Source organism: Pseudochaenichthys georgianus, chromosome 6, assembly GCF_902827115.2.
Source record: "Pseudochaenichthys georgianus chromosome 6, fPseGeo1.2, whole genome shotgun sequence".
Lineage (NCBI taxonomy): Eukaryota > Metazoa > Chordata > Actinopteri > Perciformes > Channichthyidae > Pseudochaenichthys > Pseudochaenichthys georgianus.
This window is the reverse complement of record NC_047508.1, coordinates 41,441,365-41,458,889: the sequence shown is the minus strand read 5'-3', so window position 1 is coordinate 41,458,889 and position 17,525 is coordinate 41,441,365. Positions and strand designations below refer to the sequence as shown.

At 40.7% G+C, this 17,525-nt stretch overlaps 1 protein-coding gene across 2 annotated transcripts in view; it reads right to left on the bottom strand.

Moving 5' to 3' along the window:
* tmtc3 (transmembrane O-mannosyltransferase targeting cadherins 3) overlaps nt 1-17,525 on the bottom strand; it is a 52,277-nt gene that overhangs the window by 31,781 nt on the left and 2,971 nt on the right. For both annotated transcript variants that reach the window (XM_034085976.1, XM_034085977.1), the window contains exons 4-6: nt 11,873-11,972; nt 3,310-3,425; nt 1,975-2,147 (exon numbers count right to left, since the gene is read on the bottom strand). In XM_034085976.1, coding sequence (XP_033941867.1) covers nt 1,975-2,147; nt 3,310-3,425; nt 11,873-11,972 — 389 coding nt within the window. The remainder of the gene's footprint in view (nt 1-1,974; nt 2,148-3,309; nt 3,426-11,872; nt 11,973-17,525) is intronic.

Sequence of the window (17,525 nt, the reverse complement as noted above, 5' to 3'; positions counted from 1 at the left end):
TCTCGTATAATGCGTTTACGTAATCCTGCATCCATCATGAGTTTGAATGTGTTCCATTGCCCTTTAGTATCTGCACGTATTTTCCTTTTGTGCACAAAACACACTGAAGAGCTATATCTTTCTTTAAGCACGCCAAACTATGAAAGAAAATTACCTCAATGCATTAATATAAGCCATATTCTATTGACATGCATATAGACTTTTTGCACTACTTTTTAATTAGTATTTTATTATATATGTTGCATTGTTGGAGGAGCTCAGGTCAGAATAATTCATTGACATTTCTACACTGTAGCTTTGTGCATATGACAATAAAACCTTTGAATTTGAATTGAATTTTGAATTGAAATGTCATACAAATATTTCATCATCCTGTAGCAATATAAAAAGACAGTGAAAGTACGATTTTAATCTATTGAGTATAATACAAACTGGGAGAAATAGCATTATAGGCAGGGGTGCACATAACAGGTACGCATGCGCGGCAAAAATCTGAATTGCGTAACGTCACTTGTGTCACTACGCGCCTTTGAGTACCTCAAAACATCTAAACAAAACACATATTTCGTCTACACGTGTTTCCTGTCAACAGTCAATGGAGTAAACTACGAGACATGTACAAAAAAACAAAGCCATTAAGCAGCTACGTTGCCGTTTCGCTCCCTGCAAAAACTCTTCGGACTTTCTGTGACGAAGTGGGTGCCGGCCGAGCCGCGCAGGACATAACCGACGGACCAGTGAAGTTTACAGCAGGCAGAGGCTTAGAAACAGAGTTGGTCGCCGTGTGCACAGACGGGTCGGTATGAACAACAGAATTGTGCTGCTGAAGTTTTATTTACAACAAAGTGGAGTAAAACACACATTTGCAAACTTCCTCAGGGTGTTAATGGAAGAGTTTGAAATCAGACGGAGGTGGAAGAAGTACTCAGATGTTGTACTTGAGTAAAAGTAGAAGTACTCAGATGTTATACTTGAGTAAAAGTAGAAGTAGTCAGGTCTTGTACTTGAGTAAAAGTAGAAGTACTCAGATCTTGTACTTGAGTAAAAGTAGAAGTAGTCAGGTCTTGTACTTGAGTAAAAGTAGAAGTACTCAGATCTTGTACTTGAGTAAAAGTAGAAGTACTCAGAACTTGTACTTGAGTAAAAGTAGAAGTACTCAGATCTTGTACTTGAGTAAAAGTAGAAGTACTCAGATCTTGTACTTGAGTAAAAGTAGAAGTAGTCAGGTCTTGTACTTGAGTAAAAGTAGAAGTACTCAGATCTTGTACTTGAGTAAAAGTAGAAGCACTCAGATATTGTACTTGAGTAAAAGTAGAAGTACTCAGATATTGTACTTGAGTAAAAGTAGAAGTACCAGAGTGTTACTCTGTTACAGTAAAAGTCCTGCATCAAAATGTTCCTCAAGTAAAATTAGAAAAGTATTCTCATCTAAATATAGTAAAAGTAGCGACAGGAAAAGTAGTCGTTGTGCAGATTGGTACATTTCAGAATAATATGATATGTTTTATAATGATTGATCATGAAAGTGTTATCAAAGCTGGTGAAGGTGCAGCTAGTTTTACAAATGAGATCAAAGTCAAGTACAATAAGTATAGTACTTGAAGAAGTGTACTTAGTAACTTCCCACATCTGAAACCAGATATGACTTCAAGTCATGTGATCATTCCTTAGTAGGTGATCCTCCAACTTGGCCTCAGGAAATGCAAGGACTTCACAGTTTTGGCAACAAGTTTTGGAGAAAGCAAATCGGAGGCTTACAAAGAGACAGGGAGGTGCATCTTCATCATCTTCATCATCTAGCATGCAAGAAGTGTAAATAGAGGACAGTGAAGGAGACACTGAGGAGGACCACGCTTCGTGTGGGGTGAGTACCAAACGCTGTCTCCCGGTACTCATCTGAATAACTCAAAAAGTGACGTGCGCCCCTGATTATAGCGTGTAAAGTGTAGCTGCGGATAGGATAATGCTGCGTACCTTGTGAAGACGGGAAGCTGCGACTGGATGATCTGGACCCTGACGATGACGAGCAGCAGGGTGCTGATGACGAGGACGATGAGCTTCAGCAGAGTCTGCAGGAGAGCGTAGGGGAAACCGTCTTTACCCTGCAACACCTGCCGAAGCGTGTCCAACAGCATGGGCAAGGAAAACTGAGAGAAAGAGGAAGGAATTGGTCAACAACAGAACATTATATTTGACAGGGTTCATACAGGCTTTCAGAATGAAGTCCCTTTTCCTTTTTGCTTTAGCTGTGAGCGACTCTTCAGTTCCATCTGTCTGTCGTTTCACAAACGTTTTCCCACCTCATTTGGCTGATTTTAGCGACTTGCAGTAAATGCAATAAACCGTGAAGACATTAACTCAGAGCAGCCAGAAACATGCAGGTACATCTGCTGTAAGTTAGCCATACCAGTGCATTAGCTTAAAATGAGCCGAACCTTGTTATACATGTGTTGGTTTAATGGTTTAATGGTTTAAAGCGCAGGTGTCACAGATGTTCTTTCAATTCTGCAACAGAGGATTCGGAGACTTTCTGTTGTTCGCTCCACCATTTTGGAGCCAAGACAGCAGTGTCGACACTTGGCATGCCTACGCGGGATTGCTGTAATGCTCAATCTGGGGTTTCTCAGATAAATATTGGACAGTTACAGCAGCTCGTGTTCTGACAGAAAGCTGAGTCTGATGTGACAGAGATATTTTCATTAGATACCTGCCTGTCACATAAATCATTTGAAATCCTTTATTGGTTTTTAGATCCCTTAATGGCTTAGTTTTTACTGTCCGACATGGTTCAACAAGTCCAGGTATGTGACTGCTAGGTCTCTTACTCCAACCTCCTGATTGTTTAACAGGCACCAGAGGTCAACGTTAAAATTGCCCGTCAACGTGTCCAGGAAGATTTCAATGTCTCGGGCAAAGCTTTTCTGCAGGGAGAATCCTGTCTGTGGCCTTTAGACCACCCTGGATGGATTTCACTAAAATCACCTATGAGGACTTTGCAGACTGCTGAGAAATTCAAGCCTCCATAACCCTGGAGTGCTATCACCCCAGCGATGGTATCTTGTAGTGCTGATGTGGCATCGATAAGAAGGGTTGGTGCTGACTTGTTTATTCAGCCCATTTCTTTTTTTTTCTAGATATTTTTGGGCAACTTCGGTGTGCTCGGGAGTCCAACCCATGTACTTGGCAGTTCATCGCATATTGCCCACCAGGTCTCACCGCTGAGGTATTTGGTGGCAAAAATGTGCCTATTTATGTTGTTAGCCGGTGGGACTAATTGGAACAAAGAGTGAACAAGTTTCTGAGGCTTACCCCTTGAGCCACAAACACTTCATGGACACAGCAGATGCCGACCACAGTGATTCCCTGCTCCTTGCATAGAGTTGCTGCAGCCACTAGAATAACTGTCAGAGCGATGGGAGCCCACACTGAAAAAAGAAGGAACACAAATAATAGACGATTTATGCAAAAGCTAATACAGTGGTTACCAGATGTGGTAAGTAGTGGAGTACAAATACTTCGTTAATGTACGCAAGTACATTTTTCTGGTATCAGTACTTTACTTATTTTTCTGATGACTTTTAACTTCTTACATGTTGAACACAAATACTTGTACTTTCTACTTCTTACATGTTGAACACAAATACCTGTACTTTCTACTTCTTACATGTTGAACTCAAATACTTGTACTTTCTACTTCTTACATGTTGAACACAAATACCGGTACTTTCTACTTCTCACATGTTGAACTCAAATACCTGTACTTTCTACTTCTCACATGTTGAACACAAATACCTGTACTTTCTACTTCTCACATGTTGAACTCAAATACCTGTACTTTCTACTTCTCACATGTTGAACCCAAATACCTGTACTTTCTACTTCTTACATGTTGAACACAAATACCTGTACTTTCTACTTCTCACATGTTGAACACAAATACCTGTACTCTCTACTTCTTACATGTTGAACACAAATACCTGTACTTTCTACTTCTCACATGTTGAACACAAATACCTGTACTTTCTACTTCTTACATGTTGAACTCAAATACCTGTACTTTCTACTTCTTACATGTTGAACCCAAATACATGTACTTTTCTACTTCTTACATGTTGAACACAAATACCTGTACTTTCTACTTCTCACATGTTGAACACAAATACCTGTACTTTCTACTTCTTACATGTTGAACTCAAATACCTGTACTTTCTACTTCTTACATGTTGAACCCAAATACATGTACTTTCTACTTCTTACATGTTGAACACAAATACCTGTACTTTCTACTTCTTACATGTTGAACTCAAATACTTGTACTTTCTACTTCTTACATGTTGAACACAAATACCGGTACTTTCTACTTCTCACATGTTGAACTCAAATACCTGTACTTTCTACTTCTCACATGTTGAACACAAATACCTGTACTTTCTACTTCTCACATGTTGAACTCAAATACCTGTACTTTCTACTTCTCACATGTTGAACCCAAATACCTGTACTTTCTACTTCTTACATGTTGAACACAAATACCTGTACTTTCTACTTCTCACATGTTGAACACAAATACCTGTACTCTCTACTTCTTACATGTTGAACACAAATACCTGTACTTTCTACTTCTCACATGTTGAACACAAATACCTGTACTTTCTACTTCTTACATGTTGAACTCAAATACCTGTACTTTCTACTTCTTACATGTTGAACCCAAATACATGTACTTTCTACTTCTTACATGTTGAACACAAATACCTGTACTTTCTACTTCTCACATGTTGAACACAAATACCTGTACTTTCTACTTCTTACATGTTGAACTCAAATACCTGTACTTTCTACTTCTTACATGTTGAACCCAAATACATGTACTTTCTACTTCTTACATGTTGAACACAAATACCTGTACTTTCTACTTCTTACATGTTGAACCCAAATACATGTACTTTCTACTTCTTACATGTTGAACACAAATACCTGTACTTTCTACTTCTCACATGTTGAACACAAATACCTGTACTTTCTACTTCTTACATGTTGAACACAAATACCTGTACTTTCTACTTCTCACATGTTGAACCCAAATACATGTACTTTCTACTTCTTACATGTTGAACACAAATACATGTACTTTCTACTTCTTACATGTTGAACACAAATACCTGTACTTTCTACTTCTTACATGTTGAACCCAAATACATGTACTTTCTACTTCTTACATGTTGAACACAAATACCTGTACTTTCTACTTCTTACATGTTGAACCCAAATACATGTACTTTCTACTTCTTACATGTTGAACACAAATACCTGTACTTTCTACTTCTTACATGTTGAACTCAAATACCTGTACTTTCTACTTCTTACATGTTGAACCCAAATACATGTACTTTCTACTTCTTACATGTTGAACACAAATACCTGTACTTTCTACTTCTCACATGTTGAACACAAATACCTGTACTTTCTACTTCTTACATGTTGAACTCAAATACCTGTACTTTCTACTTCTTACATGTTGAACCCAAATACATGTACTTTCTACTTCTTACATGTTGAACACAAATACCTGTACTTTCTACTTCTCACATGTTGAACACAAATACCTGTACTTTCTACTTCTTACATGTTGAACTCAAATACCTGTACTTTCTACTTCTTACATGTTGAACCCAAATACATGTACTTTCTACTTCTTACATGTTGAACACAAATACCTGTACTTTCTACTTCTTACATGTTGAACCCAAATACATGTACTTTCTACTTCTTACATGTTGAACACAAATACCTGTACTTTCTACTTCTCACATGTTGAACACAAATACCTGTACTTTCTACTTCTTACATGTTGAACCCAAATACATGTACTTTCTACTTCTTACATGTTGAACACAAATACCTGTACTTTCTACTTCTTACATGTTGAACACAAATACCTGTACTTTCTACTTCTCACATGTTGAACTCAAATACCTGTACTTTCTACTTCTCACATGTTGAACACAAATACCTGTACTTTCTACTTCTCACATGTTGAACTCAAATACCTGTACTTTCTACTGCTCATGTTGAACACAAATACCTGTACTTTCTACTTCTTACATGTTGAACACAAATACCTGTACTTTCTACTTCTTACATGTTGAACACAAATACCTGTACTTTCTACTTCTTATATGTTGAACTCAAATACCTGTACTTTCTACTTCTTACATGTTGAACACAAATACCTGTACTTTCTACTTCTCTCATTTCCCAAACAGCTGGTTCCTTTAGTCTGAATGTGTGTTTGGTGGCGTGGTCATTATTCTTTAGTCATTGCGTGCCTATTGATCTGAACACGATCCATGTATCCATCATTTCCAGGGGCCTCATTTATAAAGGGGTATACGCTCAAAAGATGGCGTACGCCAGTTTCTACGCAATGTTTGCGATTTATAAAATATTAACTTAACGGGAAAACGTGCGGTCCTCCACGCAAACTCTGACCCATGCGTACGCACTAAGCACAACAACGGGAGAGACGAGAAACTGCGACGCCAGAAGGAAGAGTGGAGAGAAATGTGTGGAAATAATACCATAATAAAATGTTACCTCTCATTTATCAGATATGAAGAATTCATTTTCACACATTGATTAAAGCCAATCTTAAAATGATGAAACAAACGCCTGTTTGCGACTCCGTGCACACACACACATAACCTGGAGAAATAAATAAACACGGATATGTTATTTAAAACCACCTCGAATATGATGTGTTAATGTTATGAAATGTTTTCTCATAAATGATGCGGTTTTGCATTTCTATAGGTTGTACGAGCATGGTTTTATATACCATCACGCTTAATGCCGTTTGCTAAGACTTTAAGTCGCTCGTAAAACACAGGAGGTATGGAAACTAAGAACACCATATGTGGTAAACTGTACAGCTAATATAACACAACACATTAGTTGTATTTCCTGTAACTGGTGGATTATGAGTTGCTGAGGGGAGCGGGGGGGGGGGGCTGACGCACAGGCTGCAATGGAGACGCTGCGCACAGCTGATCGACAGCTGGAACACAAACCAACAAATACGAAAACATAATTCAGATCCAGTCGGTTACCAGACGTGGGAAGTAGTCGAGTACAAATACTTCGTTAATGTACGTAAGTACATTTTTCTGGTATCAGTACTTTACTTATTTTTCTGATGACTTTTAACTTCTTACATGTTGAACACAAATACCTGTACTTTCTACTTCTTACATGTTGAACTCAAATACCTGTACTTTCTACTTCTTACATGTTGAACTCAAATACTTGTACTTTCTACTTCTTACATGTTGAACACAAATACCTGTACTTTCTACTTCTTACATGTTGAACACAAATACCTGTACTTTCTACTTCTTACATGTTGAACTCAAATACTTGTACTTTCTACTTCTTACATGTTGAACACAAATACCGGTACTTTCTACTAATCTCATTTTGATCACAAATACCTGTACTTTCTACTTCTCACATGTTGAACTCAAATACTTGTACTTTCTACTTCTTACATGTTGAACTCAAATACCTGTACTTTCTACTTCTCACATGTTGAACCCAAATACTTGTACTTTCTACTTCTTACATGTTGAACACAAATACCTGTACTTTCTACTTCTCACATGTTGAACACAAATACCTGTACTTTCTACTTCTTACATGTTGAACTCAAATACCTGTACTTTCTACTTCTTACATGTTGAACTCAAATACCTGTACTTTCTACTTCTCACATGTTGAACTCAAATACCTGTACTTTCTACTTCTTACATGTTGAACACAAATACCTGTACTTTCTACTTCTTACATGTTGAACACACATACCTGTATTTCTACTTCTCACATGTTGAACTCAAATACCTGTACTTTCTACTTCTCACATGTTGAACACACATACCTGTATTTCTACTTCTCACATGTTGAACACAAATACCTGTACTTTCTACTTCTCTCATTTCCCAAACAGCTGGTTCCTTTAGTCTGAATGTGTGTTTGGTGGCGTGGTCATTATTCTTTAGTCATTGCGTGCCTATTGATCTGAACACGATCCATGTATCCATCATTTCCAGGGGCCTCAGTTATAAAGGGGTATACGCTCAAAAGATGGCGTACGCCAGTTTCTACGCAATGTTTGCGATTTATAAAATATTAACTTAACGGGAAAACGTGCGGTCCTCCACGCAAACTCTGACCCATGCGTACGCACTAAGCACAACAACGGGAGAGACGAGAAACTGCGACGCCAGAAGGAAGAGTGGAGAGAAATGTGTGGAAATAATACCATAAATAAAATGTTACCTCTCATTTATCAGATATGAAGAATTCATTTTCACACATTGATTAAAGCCAATCTTAAAATGATGAAACAAACGCCTGTTTGCGACTCCGTGCACACACACACATAACCTGGAGAAATAAATAAACACGGATATGTTATTTAAAACCACCTCGAATATGATGTGTTAATGTTATGAAATGTTTTCTCATAAATGATGCGGTTTTGCATTTCTATAGGTTGTACGAGCATGGTTTTATATACCATCACGCTTAATGCCGTTTGCTAAGACTTTAAGTCGCTCGTAAAACACAGGAGGTATGGAAACTAAGAACACCATATGTGGTAAACTGTACAGCTAATATAACACAACACATTAGTTGTATTTCCTGTAACTGGTGGATTATGAGTTGCTGCGGGGAGCGGGGGGGGGGGGGGCTGAGATGCACAGGCTGCAGTGGAGACGCTGCGCACAGCTGATCGACAGCTGGAACACAAACCAACAAATTCGAAAACATAATTCAGATCCAGTCGTCATGACTCCACTCCGGAGGGATTCCCCGATCACTTCTTACAGTCTCTCATCAGGGGGGGGGGGTCTCCTGTCCCCGGCACAAACACACTGCCTGAGGACGGCTATGTGTATTTTCTTTGTCATGAACCTTTTTCGGACCACTTATTTATTTATGTTGGTGACGATCCGACCTCCATGCTGCTCCTCTGGTTCAAACGGCATCCATCAAACAATGTGATTTATCTCCACCTCCCCAAAATAACCCAAACCTGTCACGGTGTGAGACGTCTTTTTAGCTGTTCCGTCGTCATTTCCTGCGATCTCCTTCCTGCAGTCAGTCAGAATGAATGAATGGGCGTTTCTTTGACTGTTTATAGGCACATATGGGCGTTACGTGAAGCCCGCAAAAGCTGCACTGCATTTCGAGTCGATTGTGATTCATAAAGGGAAACCGGCGTAGGACGTGCCGTACGCACTTTCCTCGCCGGTACGCAATGTTTGGTGAATCGGAAAATGTCGGAAAATTTCTGTACCTATTTTTTGGATTTCTACTACGTGAGCAACCTTCCCACGTGAGTCCTACGCACGGCGTTATACATGAGGCCCCTGGTCTTCTCTAAAGAAGAGGGACCAATGGAAACGTTGTCATGTTGCCGTTGTTCAGCATGGAAACATTCATTAGCTAACAATGACATTATTGTTCTGTTAATATAAAGGGAGGTCAGGTACTCTTTAAAGCAGCTGCTAGCTATGGGTACTTTTTACTGAAGTACATTTCAAAGCCTCTTTACTTTGACTTGAGTAAAGAAGTTTAGTCAGTACTTCTACCAGAGTATTTTTAAACACGAGTATCTGTACTTCTACTTGAGTAAAGGATGTGTGTACTTTTCCATCTCTGCAAATAATAGACAATTTATGCAAAAGCTAATAAAGTGGTTACGTCTCTAATCCCCACATATCCCTGATTCTCTGTACATATGACGTTCTGGGCAGTTTTATCATCCGCAGCCCAGATGTCTGCAGCCCTGGATGTACCACGCCAGTTTGAAATACTTCCAGTCAGGATACTTTGATATTGCTGCACTTTAAAAGTTAATAAGATCTTGGCTGGTGAATAAAGCTCATAACACATCAATCAGATGCAGCTGTTTTTGAGCCTCTTTCACCAAGATGAAGATGTGCAATTGACCACGTCATTTTGTCTGTTGTTTGTGTTGACGACTTGAAGCTAGTGCCAGGCAACACTTTTTTTTTTTCGCGATTAAAGGACGAAAACACTCATTTCATATCTCTTTTGTTATAGAAAATCAAGTAACCCTCAGAGTGCAGTGATAAGAACATTCAAATGTACAGTGGTTACAAATAACTCTGGTTCTATCAACTCCGCGGTCTGGAAGAGATTTAAAATGTCCATCTAAGAGTTCGGTACCGTTCTCCATTTTTATGTCCTCGCCAGTTATTTTCTGTTCTTGTTCATGTGAGCGCTGCAGCAGTCTTAGGCCCGCCCAAAATGTTCTCATTGGTTGAGATGCGTGATGACACCCTTCTCTTGCACTATTCTATCTGTTTTATTTGTTCTATGTCCTATATATATATATATATTCATGTTGCACTGTTGGAGGAGCATGTGACTTATGTTTTCATTGCCATATCTACACTGTAATGTGCACATGACAATAAAGACTTGAATCTTGAATCCCAAGCCCATCCCAGAGCCTTTCTTAAAACTGTTTACTGGCTCTACAACAGGTGTGTGTGTTTTATTCATTATAGATTCTTATTGCGTGTTGTACTTATAACATTATTTTTGTAATATCACAGATGTGTTGTGTCTCATTTCCTCAGGACAGGATTATAGAAACAAATTACATATGTATTTAACTACGGAAAATATCCCGCCGATTAGAATTACAACCCACATAAGAAAGACATCAAATACAGACATGCATGTGGTGTAACAACAATGAACCACTAACAACAAAGTCATAATTAGAGTAGGAGGAACTGGTATTCAACTAAATGACATGATATTTAGTTTTAATTAACAGATGGCGGACTGTGTAACATTGCCAGAAGCCTTCTAGATCAGGGGTTCCCAACCTGTTTTCCCAAGAGCCCCCCCAAATGACTCCTGTTGGAAGTTTCCCCCCCCCCCCCCCACACACACTAGGGGGGGGGGGGGGTGGCGCAACAGTGGTCTAAATTAAAGTTTAAAAGTCTCAAAATGCTACAACTACTGTCACACACTGGATGAATGTGAAGTATTTTGCTAAAGGAGGATGAAAGCGTGATTAAGGAGCACTATCGGAGTGACTTTGATGGTTATTGGATTCCCGCTGTGTGAAGAAATGAAAGGACGGCGGAAGTGGAAACAATTCACAAAGGGATTAAACTGTTTAAAACACATGCTCAAAGTAAGCCGGATTTTGCCGATGTGTTTGTGTGGATTCAAAAGTCGTAAATAATCTACAAAATGGAGGAGACAGATCTGATCGGAGCAACTGTGACGAATAATCCAACTGAAACCGGCATGGGCAATGACTATGTTTTAAACATGCGCTTATCCAGAAAAGCCCGGTTTGGACACTTTACGGGCAGAAGAAACATTTCTATAGAAAGAAAGAATTATACATTTCTGTCTTTTTATGCCTTTAATAGCTACTAACTTGAATTTTTATTAAAATTAATTATAAATTCTTTTTTATATTTTATTGTAATGTAGAGACAAGGCTTTTAGTGACAATCATGTATTGCTTTACAATTATATGTAAAATAAAAAAAAAATAAATAAAAAAGTCTGAATATGATATTTGGCCTCAGATAATCTGAGGCCTGGCGCCCCCCCTGCGATCTTTGGCGCCCCCCAGGTTGGGAACCCCTGTTCTAGATCATTGAATCACAGGTGAGAATGTTGGCTTTGGTTTTCTGCCTCTGTCTTGGATGTTTGCAGTACTGTCTTAATGAAAGGTCACAAGGAAAATAAGAATTCCTCGAAATGAGAGCAGTGCTATTGGCGGTGAGACATCAAGAAGTTATGTTAGACTTACCAATGGAGTGGTCTCTCCCTGTTGATTTTGTGTAGGCCAGGAAAGCGGCCAGGAGAAAGATGGAGGAAAGAAGTTCTGCTCGGCCAACCACACCTGTGACCTGATGATGGAAAGTGGAAACACTAAGTACTGCAACACATCCATCCGTTCATTTTAAGTACAGATAACACTATACATTAAAGAGGCTAGCGCTCCAACACAATGTATATGATAGGCTAAGAGGCGGGACATCTCCAAGTGCTTGACCAATCACAACAGAGCAGGCCAGTTAACCAATCAGAGCAGACTGGGCTCTGGTTTCAGACAGAGGGTGAAAAGAGGTGCAGCAGCACAGGCAGTATGAGAAAAATAAATGTATTATTAATAAAGCATTTAACAGTATTAGCACAAAATACAAATATGAACCTAAACATTTGAATAATAGGGCCCCTTTAAGGCAAAGAAATAAGATATGATAATGGACCTCTGCCCGCCCTACCACCTGTCCTCTGGACCCTATCCCTTCAAACCTCCTTCAGACTATCGCTCCTGATATTCTACCTTTTCTCACCCATTTCATCAACACTTCTCTAACTTCTGGTCACTTTCCAAACAGTCTCAAGGAGGCAAGAGTAAACCCTCTCCTAAAGAAACCCACTATCAACCCGTCTGATGTTATAAACTACAGGCCTGTCTCTCTCCTCCCGTTCCCGTCTAAAACACTTGAACGCGCTGTCTTTAAACAACTCTCCTGTTATCTCCATCAGAACAACCTTCTGGATCCGCACCAGTCTGGTTTCAAGGCAGGTCACTCCACAGAAACTGCCCTCATTGCTGTCACTGAGGAACTGCACACTGCCAAAGCAGCCTCCCTCTCCTCTGTCCTCATCCTGTTGGACCTGTCTGCTGCATTCGACACGGTGAATCATCAGATCCTCCTTCGCACTCTCCAAGAACTTGGAGTTTCAGGCTCTGCACTTTCCCTCCTCACCTCATACCTCAAAGACCGCACCTACAGGGTAACTTGGAGAGGATCCGAGTCCGACCCTTGTCAATTAACTACAGGGGTCCCTCAGGGCTCTGTTCTTGGTCCCCTCCTCTCCTCTCTGTACACAAACTCGCTCGGATCTGTCATTAGCCTGCATGGTTTTTCATACCACTGCTACGCTGACGACACCCAATGAATTCTGTCCTTTCCCCGCTCAGAGACCCAGGTCGTCGCACGCATCTCTGCTTGTCTAGCTGACATCTCTCAGTGGATGTCCGCTCATCATCTCAAGCTCAACCTTGACAAGACTGAACTACTTTTCCTTCCGGGAAAAGATTGTCCCACTCTTGACCTGACTATCAACATCGGCACCTCTGTTGTTTCCCCGACTCAGACTGCAAGGAATCTGGGTGTGACCCTAGATAACAACCTGTCCTTCACGGCAAACATCGCCGCTACAACCCGTTGCTGCAGATACACGCTCTACAACATCAGGAGGATGCGTCCCCAGCTGACCCAGAAAGCGACCCCGTTTCTGGTCCAGGCTCTCGTCACCTCACGCCTAGACTACTGCAACTCCCTCCTGGCTGGTCTACCTGCATGTGCCATCCGACCTCTGCAGCTCATCCAGAATGCAGCGGCTCGTCTGGTCTTCAACCTTCCTACATTCTCCCACACCACGCCGCTCCTCCGCTCACTTCATTGGCTTCCGGTAACTGCTAGAATTCATTTCAAAACACTGGTACTTGCGTACCATGCTGCGAATGGATCTGGCCCTTCCTACATCCAGGACATGGTTAAACTGTACACCCCAGCACGTGCACTCCGCTCTGCATCAGCCAAACGGCTCGCTGCACCCTCGCTGCGAGGGGGACCCAAGTTCCCATCAGCAAAAACACGTGGGTTTGCTATCCTGGCTCCAAAATGGTGGAATGAGCTCCCCATTGACATCAGGACAGCAGAAAGCTTACACACCTTCCGGCGCAGACTGAAAACTCATCTCTTTCGACGCCACCTCGTGCGATAGAATTACTAACAAAGAACTGCTAACAGAGCACTTATATACTAATAAAGGACTGGCTTATCTACAGCCAGTTGAGTAGCACTTGAAATACTTGGCTCTATGAAACCTGATGTACTTATATGATTCTGTTTTCTTCAAGGTTGTGTCTTCCTGGTCGAATGCACTTATTGTAAGTCGCTTTGGATAAAAGCGTCAGCTAAATGCAATGTAATGTAATGGAATGATATTGTGATGAAATCTTATTTTGATAATAGTGATAAACAATAATGTTGTCTAAATTCACATGAACAAGCAAGTAATTTAAGAACCTGTGATTAAATGATAAAAACAGACTATGGGTGACGTCTCGGAGTCTACATTCATATGCTGTAGCGTCTATGGTTTCGATCCCTACATAAAAAACGTTTTTTCGTTTTCTCTGTTGGGAAACAGTTAAAGGTGGGGTAGGTAATTTTGGAGAAACCAGCTCGAGTGAGCTACAATTTGAAAATACCCTCCTCCAACACACACGAACACGCACATGACCTATGAGGGCACGAGATAAGTTGGTGCACAGATGGAAGGCTGACAGGCAGGTAGGCCATCCAGTTACTTTAGCCGGCTCAGATGATTGGTCGTGCTTTTTACAGCGCTACGGCTTCCACAGATGATAATGTTTTATGTATTTATTGTCAAAGCACTTCAGATATTCATTGCTATCGGGATGTTAAGAGCATTCCATGGAATATAACAACAAGTGTGTCTCGAGCCGGTTTCTCAAACGTACCTACCCCACCTTTAAGTAACCTTTACATCATTTTCCCAGTCTGTCAGAACTTCAAGTTCATTAGCATTTCTCCCCAGGATTTAACAAGCACCAGTTAAATCCTTACATAACCCTTACGAGAAGAACAAACACATCTACTCTCATCCCTTTGAAAGAACAAAAATATTTCTACAAGTGGAAGGAACATCATGGAGACATCTGAAACCAAACTTCCTAAACGTTCTGACATGCTGGCTGCCATTCATTCATAAATTCAAAGGGTGCGTGTAGTTTCATTTGCAGGAATACCGTTGTGGTGGACACATCCAGGGTGGTCCAAAAGACATTTAAGGTGATTCAACAATTATTTGCCTACCACCCTTTCCCTTTCCTTTCACTTACTAACTGGTGAACAGGTGATATCCTCATTGCTACGGCTACCAACACCACGTGCATTTCCGTAAGTGATGCTAAAACACGTTTAAAAATAGCATTGTAATATATCTGGCTCCTACACACTTTACAGCCCTGGAATCCAGTTGTAAAACAGGTCTACTCAAGTCATTTCTCTAAGCGGATTACAAGCAGATGTACTGTGGCTTTATTTCCGTAAAAGATAACTCTTTGACATTAACTTCTGTCATTTGTGTAAATGATGACTGCCCTCGTGTGGAAGAAATGACATTCTCACTTCCACCACAACCCAAATCAATCTTTCCCCCAAAGCACACATAGGGTCCAAAAACAAGGCTCGACGAAGGACTTTTCAAGTGATGAAGTCTGTTGTGTCGAGTGTGTATCCCTTAGGAGGACAACAACGTTATAGAGATGGGTATACACATCTAGATTCAAATAATGATCAAACAGTATCACAATAACTAAACTTACTTTATCAGGCAGCTTTAGTACTGCTCGGTTGATAAGATGGCACATTTCTTATGCGGGGCCATTTTGCTACACGAATACCAAGTAAACATGCTTGATCAAGTGCTACATCCATTGTTTCCCGTTTGATTACACTAAATGCTGCAAACAACTGCATTGTATTAACAAGTAACTCGTTACGTAACAAGTTAATACACTTGGGAGGCGTGTGGCGCAGTGGCCTAGTGCGTTGGTGTTGGGTTCAAACCCCACTGCAGTCAGCATGTCATTGTGTCCCTGAGAAAGACGCTTCACCCCAAATTGTCCACAGTATTGAGTATGTAAGTCGCTTTGGATAAAGGCGTCTAACATGTAATGTACACTGATTTGCTCACATCCTTTTCTCAAAAGTCAGGGAAAAGATGGATTCACAAGTAACAAAGACATTTAAGGAACATGTGGTGCATGTGGTGTCTTGTCAGTCCATCACATTGAATCCAACACAATGGTAGAAAGGCTGACCACAATTAGTGTTTGTTATTTTGTCCGAATGACGACAAATCCCTTGTGTGTTCGTCCATTTGTGCAGGGCGCTGCTTTTCAGCGAGCGCTTTCACCCAAGTGCCATTTGAGAGGCTTAATATACTGCTGTAGAGTTACTACACTAAATTATTTGCATTTGAAGATTCTCCATTCAAAAAGACAGATGACCCAAAAAACACACTGAGAAAGACACAGGGACACACAGGGACTCTTTGTCCGCACTTATCATGAAGGGACCTTCAGTGCTCGGAGCATAACTCAAAAACAAATGATCCGTTCAGAGAGAGATTCCAGACGGCGATAACGTGAAGGACATTCGCTGGACTAACTCTAAGGGCTCATTTGTGAGGCAAATTGTTTCCATTCAAGAAGTCTGAGTGACTCGGCATAGATTAGAGAACACCGTGAGGAAGATTGGCGCAGTGGAGCATGCTGTGTAACAGTAGCACTGCCGAGAAGCAGAATGTTGTCTCTGTTTATCTCCTCTGCTCAGGGCCTGTCTGCTCATCAGTGCAGCTACGTTCAATAGGATGAATTACAAAGTCCTAATTGGGGAAGAGGCTTTTTTAGACAGGCCCTATAGAAGGGAATGAGATCAAGTTCAAATGATAAACAATACGCAAAAGGTTTCCTGCTTCTGGTCACAGTTCAATAACATTTGTGGTCCGGATAATATTCAAGATTGACAGCTGTAACTTAAGGAGGGATGGTCATTGCTCTGCGATCGGAAGGGGTTTGAATGACAGCTGGGGTAACTCGAGTTGATTTTATCTCATGAGTGAGTTCAAAGCATGTCCACACACACGAGATGTGATGGATAACATATGGTCACACCCTGAGCAGGTCACACGGGGCAGGATGTAACAATATGCAGGTAATGTGGCAGGTTTTCACTACATGTAGCTTCTTTGTGGATGGACATTCTTTAGTATTCACCCCGTAGAGAAACAACACCCCCAGAAGGAAAAGGGCACACAGTACACACAGCCACCTGTTCTTCCCACATGGCACAACTGAGGAAGTGCGTGACTGAGTTGCGTGTTGCATGTTAGAGCAAAGCTGAGGTGTTGATGCTAGAGAAGTATTGGAAGCATCAGACGAGTGATTTCTTTATCCTCTCAGGATACACATCATGTACACGGCTTATACACTTTTTGTACATGTCTTAAAACTATGCTTGAGATTCCAATTACGAGAGATCGAGTGAGTTCCCTCTTCTAGTTTGTGTGATGCATCCGTGAATGGTTTTCTTTAATTACACAGTCAGTGTTGCTCGTTTAATGTCTGGGCTTAGATGGATATTGTCCAGGTGTCTGTGGCTCAGGGGGAAAAAGGGAGTTTAGAAATGAGATGTTTGCTGGTTTGATCCCCAGCCCCTACATGTCAAAGTGTCCTTGCGCAAGATGCTTGACTCCAATTGCTCTAGTAGGCATGTTAAAAGTATATTTAAGTCACTTTTGTAAACTTAATACCAATTAATGTCTAATAATATAATGTCTTGGTCTCTTGT